This window comes from Ambystoma mexicanum, chromosome 6q (genome assembly GCF_040938575.1).
Source record: "Ambystoma mexicanum isolate Mex_15411 chromosome 6q, UKY_AmexF1_1, whole genome shotgun sequence".
NCBI classification, from domain to species: domain Eukaryota; kingdom Metazoa; phylum Chordata; class Amphibia; order Caudata; family Ambystomatidae; genus Ambystoma; species Ambystoma mexicanum.
In genome coordinates, this window is record NC_090937.1 from 1,340,205,059 (window position 1) to 1,340,225,311 (window position 20,253).

At 43.3% G+C, this 20,253-nt stretch overlaps 1 protein-coding gene across 2 annotated transcripts in view; it reads left to right on the forward strand.

Moving 5' to 3' along the window:
• Nucleotides 1-20,253, forward strand: part of SLC2A9 (solute carrier family 2 member 9) — a 2,089,749-nt gene that overhangs the window by 1,501,179 nt on the left and 568,317 nt on the right. For both annotated transcript variants that reach the window (XM_069631955.1, XM_069631956.1), the window contains exon 9: nt 16,034-16,144. In XM_069631955.1, the coding sequence (XP_069488056.1) occupies nt 16,034-16,144 (111 nt within the window). The remainder of the gene's footprint in view (nt 1-16,033; nt 16,145-20,253) is intronic.

A 20,253-nucleotide genomic window follows, 5' to 3' on the forward strand; every position in this document is an offset into this window, starting at 1 on the left:
CAGGCTGGGCATGGTGGCCTCAGAAAAGGCACGCCGGGCTGAAATGGTGTCCCTGCGTTAAGCACTTGCTGCTCACACAGAGGCATACATGGAGGCACTGAGGGATGACCATCAATCCCTCAGATCTACTCTGGGTGTGCTCAACATGTCCCAGAGGCAGCGGTCAGAGGAGAGGTTGGAGCAGCTTGAGAACACTAACTCGGCTGAGATACATGCATGCCGGGAGGTGCTCCGATGTCATGTGAGGCCATGCAGGCAGAACTCTGTGTTACATGTGCTACCTTGCAAGAGGAATCACGCATATCACTTGAGGTGCTGCATGCTGATCTACGTGCCTTCGCACACAGGACCAGGCTTACCAGACCTACAGGCTTGCTGCCGTCGAGGAGCAAGCTGTGCATAGGCATGGTCAGGCAACTGTGTCACGTCCACCCACTGATTTCCATCCAGACGGTGACTCGGACGACGACGTATCTTCCATACAGGTCGGGCCGTGCAGGCTTTGAGCCCATGAAGGTTTTTTTTTAAAATCTCAACATCATTGAATGTGGGTGTTGAGTGCACCCTGTACCTCCCCCCTCCTGTACCCCCCCGGGTCATATGTTGCCATTTTGTTTTTTTTAGAATATTGCTTGTCTATTGTGCATTCCTGTGACGGTGTGGTGCTTTGTGGCTTTTGAAAGCATCCACTGTCTGTTCCAGCTGAGCCCATACAAGCTTGTTTCGTGTATGTGTTTGTGGCTTGGGGTCCAGACACATATGCCACTCCTGCTTCCCCTTTCCATGGGCTTGCAAGGATGGTTTGGTGTGACTGCAATTTACACAAGGGCAATGGACTTTCGTCATTATCTGTGGCCAGTCTACTGCTGTACTACTTCTGTTTACACCCCTAGTGGGGATTATGGATGTTTTCTCCACGGCATGTTTGCAATCAATTTTGGTGAGTACATTTTTGAACTGTGCATTTATTGAAGTTGAATTTGATGTTTTTTCATGTCTTGCCTGTATACGTGCTTGATGCACTTCATGCTGTAGATGGTAGCCTGCACCCTTTAGCTGTCAAAGCCACACTGATGGAGGGTGGGGGCCAGGTGGTGACAATGTCAAGTTGGTACATGCTAGGTTCAGCCCCTGGGAATTGTGGCAAAGGTGGAAGCATTAGGAATGTGACCCAAGAACTCACCTGAGATGACCGCCTAGACTACTTCTCCGCTCCGTTCCGTTTGGATGGCACGTTGTATCTGTCTTCCCTCTTGGACTTCGCTGCTGCATGACGTCCAGTTTTCCTACTGGACTACAGCTCGTTTACTCGTTTTTCACACTCTGGTGCCTTTTGTCCCTATTTTTCTTCCTGCTACTGTCCTTGTTGCAGATCTGTCCGCCCGTCTCTCGGGCAGTTATTTCCACATACTCGTACGCTACCTTGGTTTGTCTCAGTACACTTCTGTACCACAGCATCTCTCTCTCTCTCTCTCTCTCACTCCTCCTATCTTTCATCTATTCCATCCATACCTTTATGCTGACTTTGGCCTTTTACCAAAGCTATTCAACTGTTCTGGCTCTTAACTTGCAGTCAGCTGTTTCCGGCAATCTCGCATTCACTGTGCCTTTCCAGACTTGTGCTGTCTCTGCCTTTCTCTGTTCACGCTATCAAGGATTTATTGGGTTTCAGCTCAACCATCCAGTTGTGCCAGCCTCCTTGGTCATTTTCTACTCAAGTTTAGCTCTACCCATCAGTTGTGGCATCCTCATTGATTATTGTGTACTCAAATTCCTACCCATCTTGTTGAACCATTGTACAACTGTACAACCTTGGAAGTTATTTTATCATTCAGCTTGGCCATATTCTACAACTTCAAGTCATCTAGTGGAGACTCTTCCAGGGTTTTTTGGTGCCTAGAGGCTTTTTCCCTGGTTTGGGGGTTTGGCTCCTTGGAGTTCTTTGCGATTTGGTATTTTTACCGGTCAAGGTGGCCTCTGAGGGGGCTACGCCCTATTTACATGAAAGGAAGAACAAGGAAACCAAGGGGAAGGGAGATCCAGAAGCCAGTTAGACTAGAAGGAAGAAGCCGACGGACCCCAGAGACAGTTCTTCAGAGGGAGGTGCTTTTGTTGTCAGGCAGTATGCTTGGGCTACAGTGATTGGTCACTGTCTGACATTGTCAATGTGGGGTACTATGTACATGATGTGTTCTGCTGGTCAATGGCTGTTCCTGTGTTGGGTTTACTTTTCAGGTGTCAGGGGATTGTTGTGGTTTGACACACTGGGGTGTCCACATGGGCAATGTTCACATGTGATGTGTACAGGACTATGAGGGTCACTTCATTTCACATGCATGTATTGAGTGCATGTCCCAACTGACACACACTCCTACACAATGCACCACCACACATACAACCACCCATCCATGGCCACACGTGTACACAGTTTGCTTCTCTGACATGTTGTGTCCCTGCAGCGCATGATCACTTACCATTTTGGGATCTTGTAAATGCGTCACTGGGTAATTGTTGTTGCTTGACCTTTTTTAATGATGCTCAAGGTGTATCCCCAACACAATGGCCGCTCAATGTGCTGTGTGCTGAGCGGTGTGTTGCAAGGGACACACATATCAAACGGTTTTGGGATTTGCTGATTTGAATTGGCCAATGTGTATGCCAACAGGCATTCTGTCTTTTGTTGATGGTACTGCTGGTGGCATGCATTTGTTTATGACTTTATATGTGTGGGAGGTTGTTGGTCAGTCATTTCATCTGATTCCATGTAAGGTGTGATTGCCTGTTTCCATTCATCACGTGGCCCTTCGTAACTAATTTGTCATGTGTTGTGCATTTGGTTTGCTCTTTTGCTGTTGCATGCCATGTCATGGTGTGGCTGACGAGGGTGATGGGAGCTTCGGTGACATACCAGTGATTTTCATGGCCTGTTTTTCAGGGGGGTGGTGTGATATGCACATTGCATGTGTTCCTTTTCGTGACACTGGATTGGTTATGTTTAAGTAGATAGGGATGCACACAATGTAGCACTTCCATGGAAACATTCTCAGGGTGATAAGGTTGTGACAGTTGACTGTCTCTTTGCCATCATTGATTGTCACCTGGTATGTGCCAGGCCTGCGTGCACTCTGCAGGGGTGGGAGTTTAGGTGAAAAATGTGGCCACAAGATGGGTCCGGGCTGCCTCGCATGTGCCCTTTCCCCTCCCATGAGCAGCGCCTGTGCCTGTGGTTGGGGGTATGGGGGCACTACCATGTCCACCGGTATGCACCACCATGTTGCAACATTGTGCAGGACACATGCTGCCACAATGATCATGCACACTACTGGGCAGTGGCGGATGGTGACTTTGAAAGGTGGTGGGGCGTATATTTCTCTGGGCGAATTTGGAAACGAGCAAGCACAACAAGTGAGCCCAACCCACATCAAAGAGGGTGTGAGAGGGTTCTCCCCCCACGATCATTTTGGAAAAAATGGCTTTCAAAATGTGCAATTTACTGTCCAAACCCAGACACACGTGACTTAAAACGTATTAGGTGTTACTAGGTACTAATGGAATGGTGGTACATTATTCTTATGTGGGCAAGTGTGATGGTTCATTCCACCGCAGCTTGTATTGAGAATAGCTGGTACTATGCTGCATGCATAAAGAAATGTATTATATAGCTATCCAGTAATGATGGAAAAATATCATTTTTTCATGCTGTTACTGGTATTTACATGCGTGTATCCCCTAAGGTTGAGAATTTAATGAAAATGTAAACCACTGAGACGTGTTCTAAGTAGGCAACGTGAAGTACTTCTTGCATCACCTGGAACCTCACTATCTGTTGCTAAATTTACAAGTTCTGAATTGATTTTACACACCTGTGAGGGTAAACTGTGCAAGAGAAGGGCTCAGAGTGGGACGTTACATGTGTAAAATTCATATTTTATAGAGGGTGCATGCCTCCAACCCATCTCACTTCCATGCCTAACCCCTACCCGCTACACATACCTGCCTCCTTCTCCCAAAGACAAGTCTTTCACTCTTTTATAAACCTCCTTTTCCTCTCTATAGACAAGAGCGCTTTTATGCATAAAATATGGCAGTAGGTGCTATACAAATACAAGATAATGTAACATATATGCGGCGGCCGCAGGGCCTCTAACAGAGCCCTGCTCCTCTGTCCATGCTGCAGCCATGCACTAAAGCACCTGAACGTCTGACGACAAGCAAGGGAGAAAATACAAGAGAATGCAGAGTCAAAATAATGTTTTTGGTTGCACATGTGCAGAGGTCGTGCTGCCCCCTCTCACTAATAACATCAACACATCAGGCCTCAAATTACATCCCACTGGAAAGAGGACGCTTTTGAGAATTCCCATTTCACACAGATCTTCATTGCTCTGTAAATTACCTCCAATGGTTATGGTTCCTACAAACGCCCCCTCCCCACAAGGGCCGCAAGGTTAAGCAGTCAGGCGGATTCCACCTCGGAAAGCCGTACATCACAGCTATCAAATGGAAAGACGCTTAATAGATTTCTCAATTCACTGTAGCAGGTGCAGTGTAGGATAATTCATTTGATTTCTCATCATTCACATCTCACCACCTACTATTGTTAGACACTTTCTTTCTTTAATGAAGACACAGAAACCAAGGATTTCAACTGCATACCTCTTTATTCCTCCTTGCAACACCCTCTTCTCTCCCATACTGCCCTCCTTTCACTCTTCCCCTTCCTCCCCATGTGTTCCCCCTACATATGTGGGTCGGACTTAAAGCGCAGTCTCTATATACTCACAAAAACCATAGAAAACAAACGGACACTGTATTTTTCATGTGCACTTAAAAATAATCTGCCCTTTCATCTCAATTTGAAAGTCTCTTATGCCCCATGTGTTTAAAGCGTTAGTGACGAACATTCCCACAATACCGGATGGCCAAACTGTGTGTGTAGTCTCAACAAGCATTCATGAATGCAACAGTAAGTGCTTTTAAACACGAGTCCGACTAGTTGTTAGGAAAAAACACCTGGGTGTTTCTGATTTCTCTTACCTGGACAACAGAGAATCCCTGCTTTAAAGCATAATTCTTCCAGTAAATGTACCATGTGCCATTCACACGTGCTTGAGCATTTTGTGCTTCCATGCACGCAGAGCGTTTAATCAAAACATGCTCCTCAGCGAGAGAGGGCACTTTATCTGTACTTTACATGGCTGCCTCTGGGAGTGGAAGCAACTAAACACTTCACATTCTGACCTTACAAATAGCTCATATTATGATAACATAACCAGTGAAATGCACTAAGCAGTGTGAGATTTAGGATGTACACACCCCAACCCCCACAAACTAGTTAGCTTCTACTTGAAGCACTTTAATTTCAACAGAGTATCGCACCATTAACCTTTGGTTCAAATCCCCTTAAAACATTTCACGTGAGGTAGCCCGGATTTTAGGATTTCTGGGCAAAGATGAAAATATGCCCAAAACAGTGGCCATGCACTCTTGCAGGTGTTTGCGATTGGGGAGTGTGGGTGTAAGTAATATTGTTGGCAGGGGTGCTTGATCGCTTCCTTTGCGTTGTTTCCACTTCGACAGGCCTGGCAGGGTAAGCATTCTTCCTTCTACACTGACTGGCCATATTCTATGCAGCCATGAATCGATTAAGAATCTGCAGTAATATACATATTTCATAGAATTGTATATTACCGCAGATGAAAGCTGTACAGAAAGGATTCTAGTGGGCAACTGGAATGTCTAGTACTTGGGAGAGTCCAGAATCGATGGATGCAGGCGGGGGGGGGGGGGTTTGGGGTGGGGGTTGAGGTATACATGGCCTAGTTTTCGACAGCTTAACAGCGTCGACAACTAGGCCCAGCATTCCCTAGTGCAGAGCTTCTGGACTCGGCCCTGCATTCCCCAGGACAGGGCTCAAGTCCAGACAGCTAGTCCTGCTGCCCTGGAGAATGAAGGCTGGGCTGCGTACAGTAAAAACAATTTCAAGAAGATAAGTTCACACACACTTACCGGAGCCTGAGTTTCCAAGGCAGGGCCTATCCGTGCGTGTGGGCCCTCTGCTGTTCTGCTCTAGACAACTTCCTCAACTCACTGTCCAACACGAAGTGAAAAGTTCACATCGTCACCACCATGACCCCGCCCACACTCATGAATGTCATTGGCTGGCAAACAGCCAATGACAATCAGGATATTCAGTTGCTATGCAATGCTTACTGTAAAATGTCAGACCCATCCATTGACACTGCGCTGTTTGCGTAAAGATAAATATTGGCGGGGCCACCTCTCTAGCGCCCCGCCAGCTGCTTAAATGGCTATGGGTTACGTACAATGCGTGGAGTTACGAGCTCCATGCATTTTACACTACAAAAAACAGCGTAAAATGGGACGCGCCCCTCTGTGAGACCTGAGACGCAATGCAATGCAATCTTTTTTTTTTTACACAGTCATTTGCCGGCATGGCGCCCTCCCATGCTGCTCATAACAAAAACAAATGAGATGCAGAGGAGTAAAAACTGTTCTCTGCATCTCATGAAAAAAAACGAATGATGCAGAGTGAACACTGTTCTCTGCACACTCCCTGGGTGGGGGGGCGGCGCCCCCCCCTGCCCTAAGCAAGCGGCCGCCACTGCTACTGGGGGTGCATATAGTAGCTGCCCGCCAGAGCAGTCAAGGGAGCGGAAGCGTGACTTGAGCACTCCAAATGTGCGCTCCACTATGCCCCTGGTTGCAATATGGGCAGCGTTGTATCTTACCTGGGGTGGTGTGGTGGGGTTCCGGATTGGCTTCATCATGTGGTTGCTCAGAGGGTAGGCACCAAATCAAATGTGGTCTTGAAATCTATGGAGGCCATATAAATGGGTTGCTTCATTTGGAGGCTATGCATCTTAATGGCACTGATCGTTAGCAAGTTGATGGCAGTACCCATTACTGGTACAACGCCAGTTTGAAGAGGATCTTGCATATCTGGGGTATTTATCCACTGGTAAGTCCCACAGAACAAGACATGCAAATAGGGTGGTACAGTTTGTGAGGCATAAACCTCTGTGAAGATTGTAGTGAGGATTTTTGCCCATGCCTCAGAATGAGCCTTGAAAATGGCGTTACAGAGGCCGTCAGGTCCTGGCGCTCTACAGGAGCTAAACTTAGCTATTTTATATAAAAGGTCCTCTTGATTGAAAGCAAGGATCATGTTATTCATAGGTGTTATGGCTAAGGCCGTTGAAGTTGCATCAACCGGACCATACAAGGAGGAATAGTAGGAGTGCCATGTCTGCTCTGAAACAGCTTTTATTTGTGTAGGAATTTGCATGACATGGTTAGCTTGATGTAGTAGACTCCAGCTAGAAGCAGTGTTTTTCGTGGACAGGCGGGCAAAGCATGCATTCTGCATCTTTCTGCATTAAACATGCTTCGCAAGCTCTTATCCAGTTTTTGTACTGAGTCTGAACCTAGAATCAGGAGGCAGATGGCAGACCAATCTTTTAGATCGGCGAAACGTGGCTTTCTTTTCCTGTAACTCATTGTCATAAGTGTGTTTATGTTATGTGGATTTTGTCATCCTAGAGGGGAACGCTTTGAAGATCTGGATGGCCGCATCATAATAGTGTTTCAATAGTGTGTCAATTGCCAAGCTAGGGTTAATTTTGGCTACTAGAAAGTTATTAAGGTTTTCTAGTAGTAGTGGTGTCCAATGAAATTGATTACAACCCTCAGTTAAAAAAGGGTGCCCTTGTAACTATGTGTTTTTTCCCAAGGACTAACAAGCCATTTCCAGCTTAAGAGAAGCATCTCATGATCACTGTGTTTCTGTGGTACTTCTTGGAAGTTATCTATGATAGAAAACAGGTTCCTGTCAGTGGATATATAGTCGATGATAGCTTTTAGGCCTTTCCAAGTGATATTGGGGGGTATATCTCCGGGAAGAGCACCATTCATCATAACGAGTTGTCTGTTGGTCATAAGGGTAGACCTGCGTCGAATCAGGGGTGATGTGGATGTACATTGTTTTGTGGCCGACAGGCAATGTACATTTAAATCCCCAGCCAAGATGGTATGGGTTACATATGTGTCTAGTGTAATCAAATTGAGAACATTTTCCAAATCTTCACAGAAAGTGTCAACTTTTATACTGGATTGGTTCCATTATATATTTATCTGTGCTATAGTGCCAATAGGGGTCTTGATCTTGGTAAACTCTATGAACTGTTGGGAGACACCCACGGTTCAAGCTGGTGTATTCATGATATTTTAGTTGCAATGAGCATACCAGCCATAGGTCTTCCCTTGGGGGGTCTATTGCAGGGAGTAGCAAGATGTTATAACCATCCCAAACAGGTGGTTTGGATAACCACATCTGCTGTAAGGCGACAATATCGTAATTATTAAGACTATTTTCAAATGAGTTCAGAAGGTGTTTGAACCCTCGTGTATTCCAGCTGGCGAGGGTGAAAGTCGGGAGGGAATCTTGCTTGGGTTGCTATTTATCAGTTGTAGATTGGACGAACAGCTGGTCCATCTCTATCACCGTTTTCTGTATTTGCTGTGGAAAATGTGAGAGCGTTTGAGAACACGTGATTTTCATTAGTGGAAAGGACATGGGTGTTTTTTTTTTGTTTGAGAGGACTCATATGCTGAATTGGAAAGGTTAAGGGTGTCAGAGGAATGATCTTGACAAAGAAGGAAGCCCAGTTCGAACAAAGAGGCTCTAGCTTGCCATATAGTGTTGTGTACCACTCCAGATAATATCCGCAGTCTTGCTACAGAGAGATCGGAGTCAGTTAGAAACTCCAATTGATGAATATCTGATGAGGACAGGTCTTCCAGACTGGGTATATCTTCAAAGATATTCCGCACACTAGTCCTATTGAGATCATACATTGCATAAGGACTGGATTGGCACTGTATTATTAGCTGAAGAAAAGAAGTAGAACGAATAGGATTTCAAGCTTGTCTAGATAAGTCAGTCGTTTTAGTGCTTGTAGTTTGAGTGTTTAAACTTGTCTTGTTAATATTTGAAAGTGACCGAAATTCTTGTATTTGTAGGGCTGGTCGTTTATCGCAGGAGTGAGCCGGATTGTCATGGGATGAAGTGAAATATAGGGCGACTGATTTGGCAATTTGCTTGTGTTTTTGTTCTAAGGTCTGAAAACGAATATCAGCTATCGAGGAAGGTAGTGTATTAATGGCAAGGGGCGTCAGTGGTGGCATGAAAGGAGCTAGGAGGGACAATGAGGTGTTTTTGTTCCCTTAAACACAACTTCTAGCAGCAGTTGGTCAAGGGGTTCATATGGCAATTGCGCAATCGGGATTTGTTTATTTGAAGCTCTTTTGTTTTGTGCTGTTGTGGCATATTTATATGTCTTGGTGATTGTAGTTTTAGCTGCTTCAGCTTGGTTCTTAGGTAGAGATAGAGAATGTAAAAAAAATGTTGAGCTAGTTTGTGATCGAGAGGTGGTGCTATGTTTGATATTCTTTGTTGTGTTTAAGCTTTGTGAGAGCTTAACAATTTTTTTCTTGGATTTTGAAAATATGGTGAAAGCAGGTGCATCGGGGATTAAAACTGCCGGTGGCTGTTCAATCGGAATAGAAATGAATGCATTGGGGCAAGGAGAGGGATCTATGCAGAGGGAGGGAGTGAAACTGATTGGGGCGGAATGGGATCAGTCGAGGGAGCAGGACACACAGAATTTTATGGGTCAGCACCAATTCTCGAGGGAGGTAGCAATTGGAGATCGTTTGTTGTTGTGGATTCACGCTGCAAAAGTTGCAGGATGGGAAGCTACTTTTTGATCTAAGTTTTCTAACAGTTTGTTAAGAGAGAAAAGAGTTGTATTCATAGACATTAATGTTAGGTCCACAAGGGAGGCTAGGATCATGTTAGAAGGGGAAGAGGGGCGGGAATGTGGAAGGGCTGATTGCTTTCTGGGCATGGGATTAGCAAAAGAAATGGAGAGAGCAGAGGAGTTGTGAGAGGAGTGGATGAACATGATGGGGGACTGTGACAGTTTTGCAGAACTTGGGGTGACAGAGACAGGTGGAGGCGAACCGATGGTTATGATTGCAGGTTCTCTGTGCTCACAAGATGTGAAAAAAGGAGAAGAGTAGATGAGAGCAGGTGGGTTGGAGATGTCAGGGGCAGAACAGCTGTCGAAGCAGCAAGAAGGGCAACTGTATAATCGGATGAGTTTAAATGCTAATTATTGGCAGACCCGATTACAGCTGCACAGCTAAACAGCCAGTTTGGAGCACATTGCGATGCCCACGGCCTGCTCAATTTGAAGGTGTTTCTGGGTAACAGGGCAGTGTTAAAAGAAAAGAGTAAAACAGGGTGTACGTATATTCAAAAAGAGATTCAAAGCCCAGAAAATGTCCACAAGGTTCACAGAGTCCTTCAAGGGGATTGAGTTACAGACGGGGGATGTTGATCAGCAGGCACTCACATGATGAAGCACCAACCTCTAGACAGAGCTCCAGAGCTCACAGCCAAACAGCACTTTGGAGCACTCTGTGAAGCGTGCCAGCTGATGCGCTAGGCCTGCTCAATGTGAAGGTGCATCTGCGTAAGGGGCTAAGGGGGCGGGGCCAATAGCAAAATTCAAAATACTGCTAACAGAGATCCAGAGCTCACAGCCAAACAGCACTTTGGAGCACCTTGTGATGCATGCGTGCTAATGCGCATCGCCTGCTCAATTTGAAGGTGTTTCTAGTTAAGGGGGCAGAGCCAATAGCAAACTACAAATTACTGCAGACAGACATCCAGAGCTTACAGCCAAACAACAATTTTGGAGCACTTAGTGATGAGCGCGCACTTATGCGTGCGGTCTGCTCAACATGAAAGTGCTTCTGGTTAAGGGGGTGGAGCCAATAGCTAAATTCAAACTACTGGGGAGGAGGGCTCACTTTCCACAACCACGAGTCATGTTGTTAGTGAGAATTCTCAAAAATATGCTAATTCCCTTCACCGTAGAGACCCCCAGCAACTTTGCTTTATTTTAAGGACTTGATTTTATACCTGGAGAGAGTGTGACCCTATGTCCCACTCTCTCATGTATTTTGATATGAGTTTACCTCTGTGTTTTTTTGGTTATGGAGTCTAACCAACTCCATAGGCCTCATCTTTTTCATTTGTGTCACACAGCATCCTCAGTGCAGTGACACAGGGAAGCCTCTCAGGGTTTCCCAAGGTTTAAGTACCTTCTCTGGGATAAACTACTGTGTCCCAGAGTAAGTAAAGTGAAATTGACTTTGCTAGTCTTTTAGATTCCTAGACCCAGCACACCCTTTCTTACAATAGATGCTGGAGGGGTTACTTAGTATCCCCTGTGTCTAGATGCTCATGTAGCAGTCAAATGCTACCCTTTCCTCTCAGAATGGCTGGTGGCAGTGGTTTTACAATGAACTACCATGATTATTCCCAACCGCGAACTGTCCGCAGCTCCGGTAATGTTAAATCACGGGAGCCATGTTTTTCAAACAGGTCCCGGTCTTCTTTTTTGTGGAAAGGTCCTTCTAGACTTTTTCTCTGTGTGCCAAACCAAGTTTGGTCTCTTTGTTCATTTGCCTTTGGTGGGCTTCAGGAGTGAATACCGCCTCTGGTGCCTGCGGGCCTGTGGGCAGGAAGTGAGGGAGGTGCCCAAAACTCACTGTGCTTAGTCTCCTAGGAGACCCAAATGCACTCTGTGGTGATTGTCTGGCTGACTCACTGGCAAGGACAGCCACCCTGATGGATGAGTGACAGCTAGGATGGAATGAATTGGAGAGAACTGAATAAATGGCGAATCTCTTGGCTTGGAAGGCAGAGTCGACCACTGGATGAAGGAGCGGAAGAAGAGCTTGAAGAGGACGACTGCTGCAACTCCTGGACTGTTGCTTTGACCCATGAAGCCCTGCAGCAGGTCCAAATCGCCAAGTTTGCATCGACAGAGAAGCCCTGCAAAGGACTACTTCTCCCTTTGAGTTGGTGGGACCTATCAACTCCAAAGTAAGCCACCTGGACACCCATCTGAGAGCTGGTTAAATTTCTTCAGAGTTGCTGCAGGAAACCGTAGGACCAGGGAGAGGGACACCAGCTTATGTGCATTACTTACAGCCACCAGAATTGAAGTTTGCCAGTACAAAGCTTTTGACAGTCCCAGTGCAGTGCAGTTGTCCCCCGACGTCCTCTCTCTTGTCTTCATGACTGAGGCCCAGGAACAGCGAGATTTGCAGGAACTGCCAGGAACAGAAGTCACCAGCTGCCTCTTTTTCTTCATTATAAGGTACTGTGAAAACAAGACCGAGAGTACTTACCACTCGCAGTGAAAGTGCTTGAAACTTTTGCAACTCGCGGGCCTAATCAGCTTGTGACCCAACATATGATTCTTCTTTTTAGAAACTACTTCTGAGAACTTGTGCAGAGACTTTACCGTTTACTTACCAGACCCGCTTTATCCTATCCAATACTTTAGCCCATTGGCTTTGTCCTAGCCTATTGAATTGTATTGACTCTTCTGGCTAATTCAAAATATTTGCACTGTCTGAGAATAATAGTAACCTTTCATGCTTTAATAATCTTTTCCTTTTACTTCTCTTGAAAAGTATTCTGAAATATTATTGAAGTATATTTGTGTGTTATTGCATGATTACCTCCTTCTAATGAATGTGTTATAACTGACAGATAAATAAATTAATAAGTATTTATCAAAGAAACCTTGACTATAAGAGTTTATTTGAACACTTGTGATTGTAGACCTCTGTGTAACATCATTACTGCTCATATTCCCCTCTTGAGATAAGCCTGGCTGCTCAGCCCAGCTACCAAAACTGTGCATTACAGATGTATACCAAAGGTTGGTTTGCTTACACCTGTAGTCATAGTTGTGTGTTGTTTTCCCAAAGGGTACAGCATACAAACTTTACCTAACACATGTGATGTAAAAATGCTGTATCTGTCAATCAGGAAGTAATTGGCATCCCCTGCTGTCCTCAGCAGCAGCCATAGTGCTGTGCCTGTCTGTGCACCTCCTCAGTTACACAGACAGAACAGTGACTTCATGAGAAACAAAACTAAATGTGAAAGTTTCAGTTTCTAATTACTATCTCACAATTTTACTAGTATGTATGCTCTCTGCATCAACATTTTGTAAGATCAGACATAAAATAAATTCCTGAGTATTGGGTCAAGGGAGCAGAATGTGAATATTTGGATATGTTGTTTTCTGACTATGCAAGTTTGACACCGTCATTGGTGACAGAATCTCAAAATGTTAGTATGCACCATTGGATTGTATCTCAGACATGTTTGAAGTAGTTGTATTTCACAAATAACTTATTTAACTCCCTGTCGAGGGAACCAATAGCTATGCCATACTTTGGGATCATAAAGGTCATTATCAGAGGAATGTTTACATTAAAGTAAGAGCCAAGATAATAAGAAGGTTAGGGAAAATGTGTGTAAATTGTATGCTAAATTTTACAATCAGGAATAAAAGATTGATATCGGAGATGATAAGCAATTTCCTCTTAGATGTTTTTGCACAGGAACAGGTGCGACCTGAGACCTACGGGTGTGCGGGGCTATTCAAAAATTTAAATAAATTAATAAATAACGCACAAGCAGAGCACTTTACTTCACTCTGGGGGGATACTCATTCACTTTTTGAAATGTATTCCTCAACTACTTTGATGAATTGATTATTTTTCATTGATGTCCTTTTTACTGCCAATTGGTTTGGAAATAAAAGTATTAATGAAAATAATAAGAATTCCCAAAAGTGTGTTTTTTTTACTTCAGTCAGAGACTTCTCCAGACGAATGCCTATGTGCTCTAGCACCTTGAAACGTCTCTTGTGCTAAATGGAATTACCAATAAAGATCTCAGACCAAATAACCGGACAGCCTCAAAGAATAAAGCAAAGTTCTACTTTGTTCTCAATTTGATAAAGCAGGGTCATCTGGCAGACATCGGACTGATGCTTGCACACTCTCACACAAACTTGATTACACAGGGATCTTATACCCTAACATGCGTCATCTATGACATCCTCCTATGTGGCAAACCATAAAACATATTAACTGGAGGGATTGGTTAGGGGAACATGTCTACTTATGGAAGGTGTGCGGGTTAGTATTTCATTGGCTGTCTCTTATCTATAAAACAACCCTCAAACTACCTCTATATACATATAATACAGATTATAGCAAACAAAATAGCAGTAGTTTGCTCTATGCAACTTTGTATAGCAGGTTACCCCATAGTCCCACCGATTGCTTAGCATTCTCACCCAACCTTGGACTTTTGACTCAGCTAGCAGCATGTAAGGAAAATGAAACCCAGGTGCATGAATCACGTCAGATTACTTCCCACTTTTCCAATAAGTCTTTCATCTGCCATCCATGGGCCAATGTTTCCCGTGAATAGTTGACCTTGTAGCCTGTTCTCTGTTCTAGGATGTTCACAGGGTTGAAAGCACATCACTATCTTCATTGAAGGCTTAATGAAGAGCCTTTTTTTTCAAATTTTAAGTCACGTGTGAAGCGACCACAAATGTGTCCATTTCAGCCTCGTATTTATTGCCATTTGATTTAATTATACTGGGTGCCATTGTTCCTCTTGGCCTCTAGAGACGTGCTCACTCTACCTTGCATAGACTCTATACACTTTTAATTGTCCAATACTTGGCTCTTGCAAACGTTTTGTTCTTCTATCATCTTCAAGAAATATGTCTTTCACCCATGACTCATCTGTCTGCCTCCATTCCTGCTTTACAGCTATTCCTTAAAGATAGCATCCTTGATCCTAAGCCACTATTGACTCCTTTGTTTTGCACACAGAGCTGTTCTTCCAGCGTCCTGTGACTCTTCAACCCTGGTCGGCTTCTGCGATAGTTGAATTGAATATTTACACAAGTCAGTGTCTATTTTCCAAAAATGACCATCCTAGCCACATTATAGGTTCCTCTATAGCAAGATTCTATGTATCTTTTCTACCTTGCATTACTGTGTATTTACATTTATTGGACAGCAAGTTACTTCATCTTCTTTTGCATTCATGAATACTTTATCATTTCATACATGTTTCTCTTATCGCTTCAGCCACATCTTTACTCTTAAGTATTTTCATATCGTTTCAGCATGGCTTTACATACAGAGGGTTGTCGTACTTTTCATTATGTATTTTTTCCAACACAAAACTTAAAGATAGGCTGTCATGTTTCAAAATACTAAAACAAATAATATCTGTGTATAGTAAATGTGAAATAAAACAATCGAATTAATAGAATCAACTACAATTAGGGGATTACAATCTCAAGAAGACGGATTAAATTTGAAAAGCCACCCTACATGATTTCCTTTACCTTGATTTCAAATGGTCATATTATAAGTATGTGCTGACCGCAACAATCAGGTTTTCATCTCACAGGGTCCTGAAAGTAGCACAGAAGAGACCACTTACAAAGGCTCTTACTTCCAAGCAGTTCCTTACACGCTATGTTGATCCGTTTTGTCAGTGGTCTTAAATATAACACAGAAATCCGGACAGACTTGTTTTTCCCTTTTATAGTTTCTGCAGTTATGAAACTGATCTTAAATACCAAGTCAGTTCATGCAGAGTATTTACGTGGGTTCCTATCGAATCCGCCTGCATTTTGCAGGTGGACAAAGCATGCAGATTCTAAAGGAAAAGTCCCACCGTCCACATCAAAATACGACATAGGTGGAGATGCGGCCTCGAGCGATTGAGAGTGGCAGATTCTGTATTCCAATCTGTGCCCCTGCTCTGTGTTACATAGCCAGGAGAGGCACATGGTCTGCAAAAAACATACACCAGTCATTGTATACATGTTTCTTATGCACCATTCAGCAGTGTTGAAAACCACACATTCAGCGATTTAGAAATTAAACTGTTATGAAATTCCTTGTTCTTACCACATTAATGGAAATGACACATTAAAAATAATTGCACGTAAGATGGTTTAAGCATGATTACATCATAATGGTACTACCACTTCATTTAGTAACAAAACATTATGTCTTCCATTGTTTAATATTACAGATATGGTTCTATACAAATAGCATTTTCAAGAATGCTGGAATCAGCAGTGAGAACATCCCATACATCACTCTGAGTACTGGTGCTGTTGAAATCCTGGCTGCAGTTGTTTCAGTAAGTTTAATATATTGTTATGTTTGTGATAGAAATGATTGAAGATGCATAATTTGTCAAATACAATGATAGTTACATGTTGTTGTACCAGTTTCACATATATTAGGTAGAATTCCTTTCTTACCTTGTGTAAGACAACCCATTGGATTCTGTTGAACCCTCCATTGTTTTGCTTTCTCTCTTGCCCTTTTCAGTTTTGGCTATTAGGTGATGCTTAAGCACCCCCCATACGCTAAAATGATTGCATTGGATTACAGGTAGGAAGGAGTTCAAGAATTGGATACCTTGCCTCTCCCTCCCAAACACACATACAATGCTATGCCTTGCAACGTCAACGTCAATGTGTCCTGAGAGCTCTACATGCAGTTTTATGGATGTGCAACCACATCTGTGTGTCATTAGGATGCCTGCTAGCAGTATGTGGCGATGCCAAAGTAAACACCATTTGTGTGAAAGGAGGATGGTGGGTGATGAAAAATCACACTGTGCCCTGCAGCACAAAAGCCATGAAGACACACTGCCAATGATCCCTCTCTCCTCGCTACTTACTGTGAGTGCACTGCTTCCCCACGCACATTGTATCGGATCTTCTCATCTAACCATATACCTGGAGTCATCTCCAGCAAGGGTGCTTTGCAATCCTCTGCCCAACTCCCTTAAACATGCAATGCCAATTTCTCTGGCAGACATACTCCCCAACAAACCTCTTCACACACAGCACAGCATCACACACCTCTCTTCCACCAAACGAGTACCTGTTACTCCTTTCACAAGCTCCTTTTTGAACATGTTGTTGATTACTTTATGCTGTGCTCTGCACTTTTGACACTATATCCTATCCCACTAACCTACCCCGGTGCTTCTGTTTACATATGATACCAAAACTAAAGTAGGTCACTTAGCAAAGCAATGCCGGCCTCCTTTCTCCTTGGCTTACATCTGTTCCCATTCCCTCATTCTTTTCCATTTCTATATCATGAGCAGGTCCTCAGGTAAGGTTGACAATCACTTTTCAAATCAATGGAAATTGCTGAAGGTGATTCCTATTCCCTAACTTTGCACAGTGATTCGTAATCACAATTTTCTTGATGAAGTAAGCAATGTCTGCTGCTTGAATCTCTGTATTTTGCTAGTTGTAAGGAATAGTGAACGTTGCACTGCTCTGTGCCTTCTTTGTACACCCCGAGCCTGGTGTGCATTGTCTCTGATGTTTCCTGTATCCACAGCTTCTCTTGCAGGGTTGAGTCAGCCAACCTAAAGAAAGGAGAGCTAGGTGTACCTTACAGGACCTTAAGCTAATGTCTGTTGGTTGACATCGGTGGGTGTTATAAAAGTCTTCATCTAGTGCTTCAATCTTTTTTTTTCTTTTATTACGTGTCATCTCTAGCCTGCACTGTAGGTTCCCCAAAATGTGTTTCAAGTTGCTGGTATATTGATATAACACACTATATTAATTGTATTTTGTAGATTGTTGTAAATTGTCATACTTTTTTTGCAACCATTTTGCTTTATTTGATGGGATCCATTCTAAAGTGGAGAATAAAAACACTGGGGGGGATCGCTGTGTGTGCCTGTGGAAGCCTCTATTAATCCAGGAGATATGTCCTGTAGGACACGTTTAATCCTTGAAATCATGTAGGATTTCCTTGGTCGCCATTGCGCATTGTCCTTTCGTTCATGCGGCTGTTCAGAAATGACACGTTTCTGAATATGTTGACATTTAGAGCGTGCATTAGCTTGGACAGGAGCAATGATGGGAATGATAGCTCAAGGTTCTGCTTTTGTAACGTGTTATATGATTCATACTATTGTTATGAATGGGATAAAGCTGCTTTTAATGCATCTTCATTAAATATTGCATCAGAAAAGCAAAAGGGTTTCAAGCAGTGCAGACGGTATAACTATGTACTGCTTAAATGCAAAGTGAATGGGCGCAAGATCGAAAAGTCAATTTAAATGTAGACACCTCCATATCCTCAGTATTGCCTAAAAAAAAAGAATCAAAAAAAGGACGAGGCCGAAAACATCGCTTTTTTTAGGCCAAATTTTTTATAAGCGAATAGATGGTAGAATAGATGGTAGGTTGAGTAAGGAGGATGTGGGGGTTGGGGGTGTGTCTCCACCCGCATATAAAAAATATATAGTTTAAAAAAACGCATTTTTGTTTTCATAATTCGACCATAAAAAATGTGTTCTTTTCTGCCTCGTATTTTTTCCTCGCTATTTTACCGTAGATCCCAAATCCTCAGGCTTCCAGTGGGAGTATGCATCCAATTTAATTGAATAGGCTGTATTATGTTATTGCGATTTAAACTGCACTCTGCTGCCATTGTCATGGTCGCTAGGTGCTCTGGGAGACCTGAGAGAGAAGGGCTGAGTTAGTTAAGTGGAGAGGAGAGGGAGGGAAAATGTAAGCTAGCTTTGCTCCTAAGTTGGTGCGTGCAGACCGGAAGTACCCTGAGCAGGTCTGTTTCTAAGTGTCATGTGATATGAGCATAGATGCATGTGTGTCCAGAGGTGAGCCTGGCTGTGATCCTCATGTTGATTGCAGAGCTGAAGCATTCTATCCTTTGCTGTATGCTCGGAGGACTAGCCTAGTGTTTCGAAGGGACACTGATTCACAGGCTGTGCCTTGTGAAGCAACCAAAAATCATTCATTTGCCATGTGTGAGCCTCTTAGTTGGAAGCTTGGCTGGATTGCGTCTATAGTTTTAGGGGGGTGAGTTTGAAGGAAGGCAGTTTTTGTGAATTTCTTTAACAAGGGGAAAAGAAAAATCAGCTGGCATGAGCATGCTACTCACAGCAGTGAAACAATCTTGTTTTCGTTTTTTTGATGAGCTGTGCATTTGTTACAATCGAGCAATGTAGCACATTCCTTTTGTGAATTGCTTATTTGAAAAACTTAACAATTCAGGTTTTTTGTGAGACAAGACGTTCTTTTTTGGCTTATAACAGTCACAATCCTTGTTCTGTTATGTCATCTTCGTATACTCAAGCTTTGATGTTGAGAATGTAAACATACCAGGATGTATCTATTGTTCTGTCTGTTCAGGGAGAGCTCTTAAAGATACCAATTTGAAGGACCCTGGTGCCAATCAACTCTCCATGATGATGCACAAGTGTATTGAGCTACAGCTATTACTGGCATGTTGCTCTTAGAAAAAATAACAACTTTGGAAGAGCAACTACAGCTCTTAGCCAAATGTTCCCATTTTCATGAGCTTTGGGGTTTAATTCACAGAGCATTCTCCATTGGGCTTTTGCCATTATAAAACGATTCTGTGAATTAGGCAGTATGGGCAACTATACAATAGATTGCTTGAAGAGATTCTGACAAAGGGGCATTTCTGATAGTCAATAAGACACTTGACTTTTCCCATCTAGGAACCAACAACCCGGAGATTCCTTGGAAATGAAACACAATATTTTCAGCATATTATTTTCGACTGCATGTTGGTATTATGGTGTATTTCTGCTCATCAGTGGCACACTGTTTCGCTCCTAGGTCCAACACCTAGGACCCGAAAAACACCTGAAAAAAAACAATCATCCACTCTGATGATTTGCAAAAGATCACTTTTATGTAGTGTTCAGTATGGAATTTTTAATTTTAAACTTCATTCAATTCCAACATCTTTTTTTCATGTTCATTAGAACACAAAATACATCGTTTTTTATCCAATGGTTCCAAACATCACAGCCTTGCAACCAAAAGGTGTTGAATCTAGGAGCAAAAGAGTGTCCCATTGATTCACAGGTGGTCCCGCTGTTTATCTGCGCACTATTTATCCAGGACCGGGAAAACAATTGCGACACAATGTGAAGGTCGTGAACACTGGTGCACTTTGGTCTTCTAAAATCAAATATCTGAAACACGTTCCAGGTTCTGACATGGGCGACCGGACTAGGGTGCAGTGTATAGGCTCTATCCCCTCTGGAGCCGTGGAGGTATGGGCTTGTGTCCCACCGCTGCCATTTTTCTTCATTGTTTTATTCATCCGACGTCCCACTTATGGATATTCGATTAGATTGTGATGCTTCATTCTCTGATATTCCCTTAATAATAGTGTTCAAAACGAATTATTACCAAATAGTGTCTGCTTCTCACA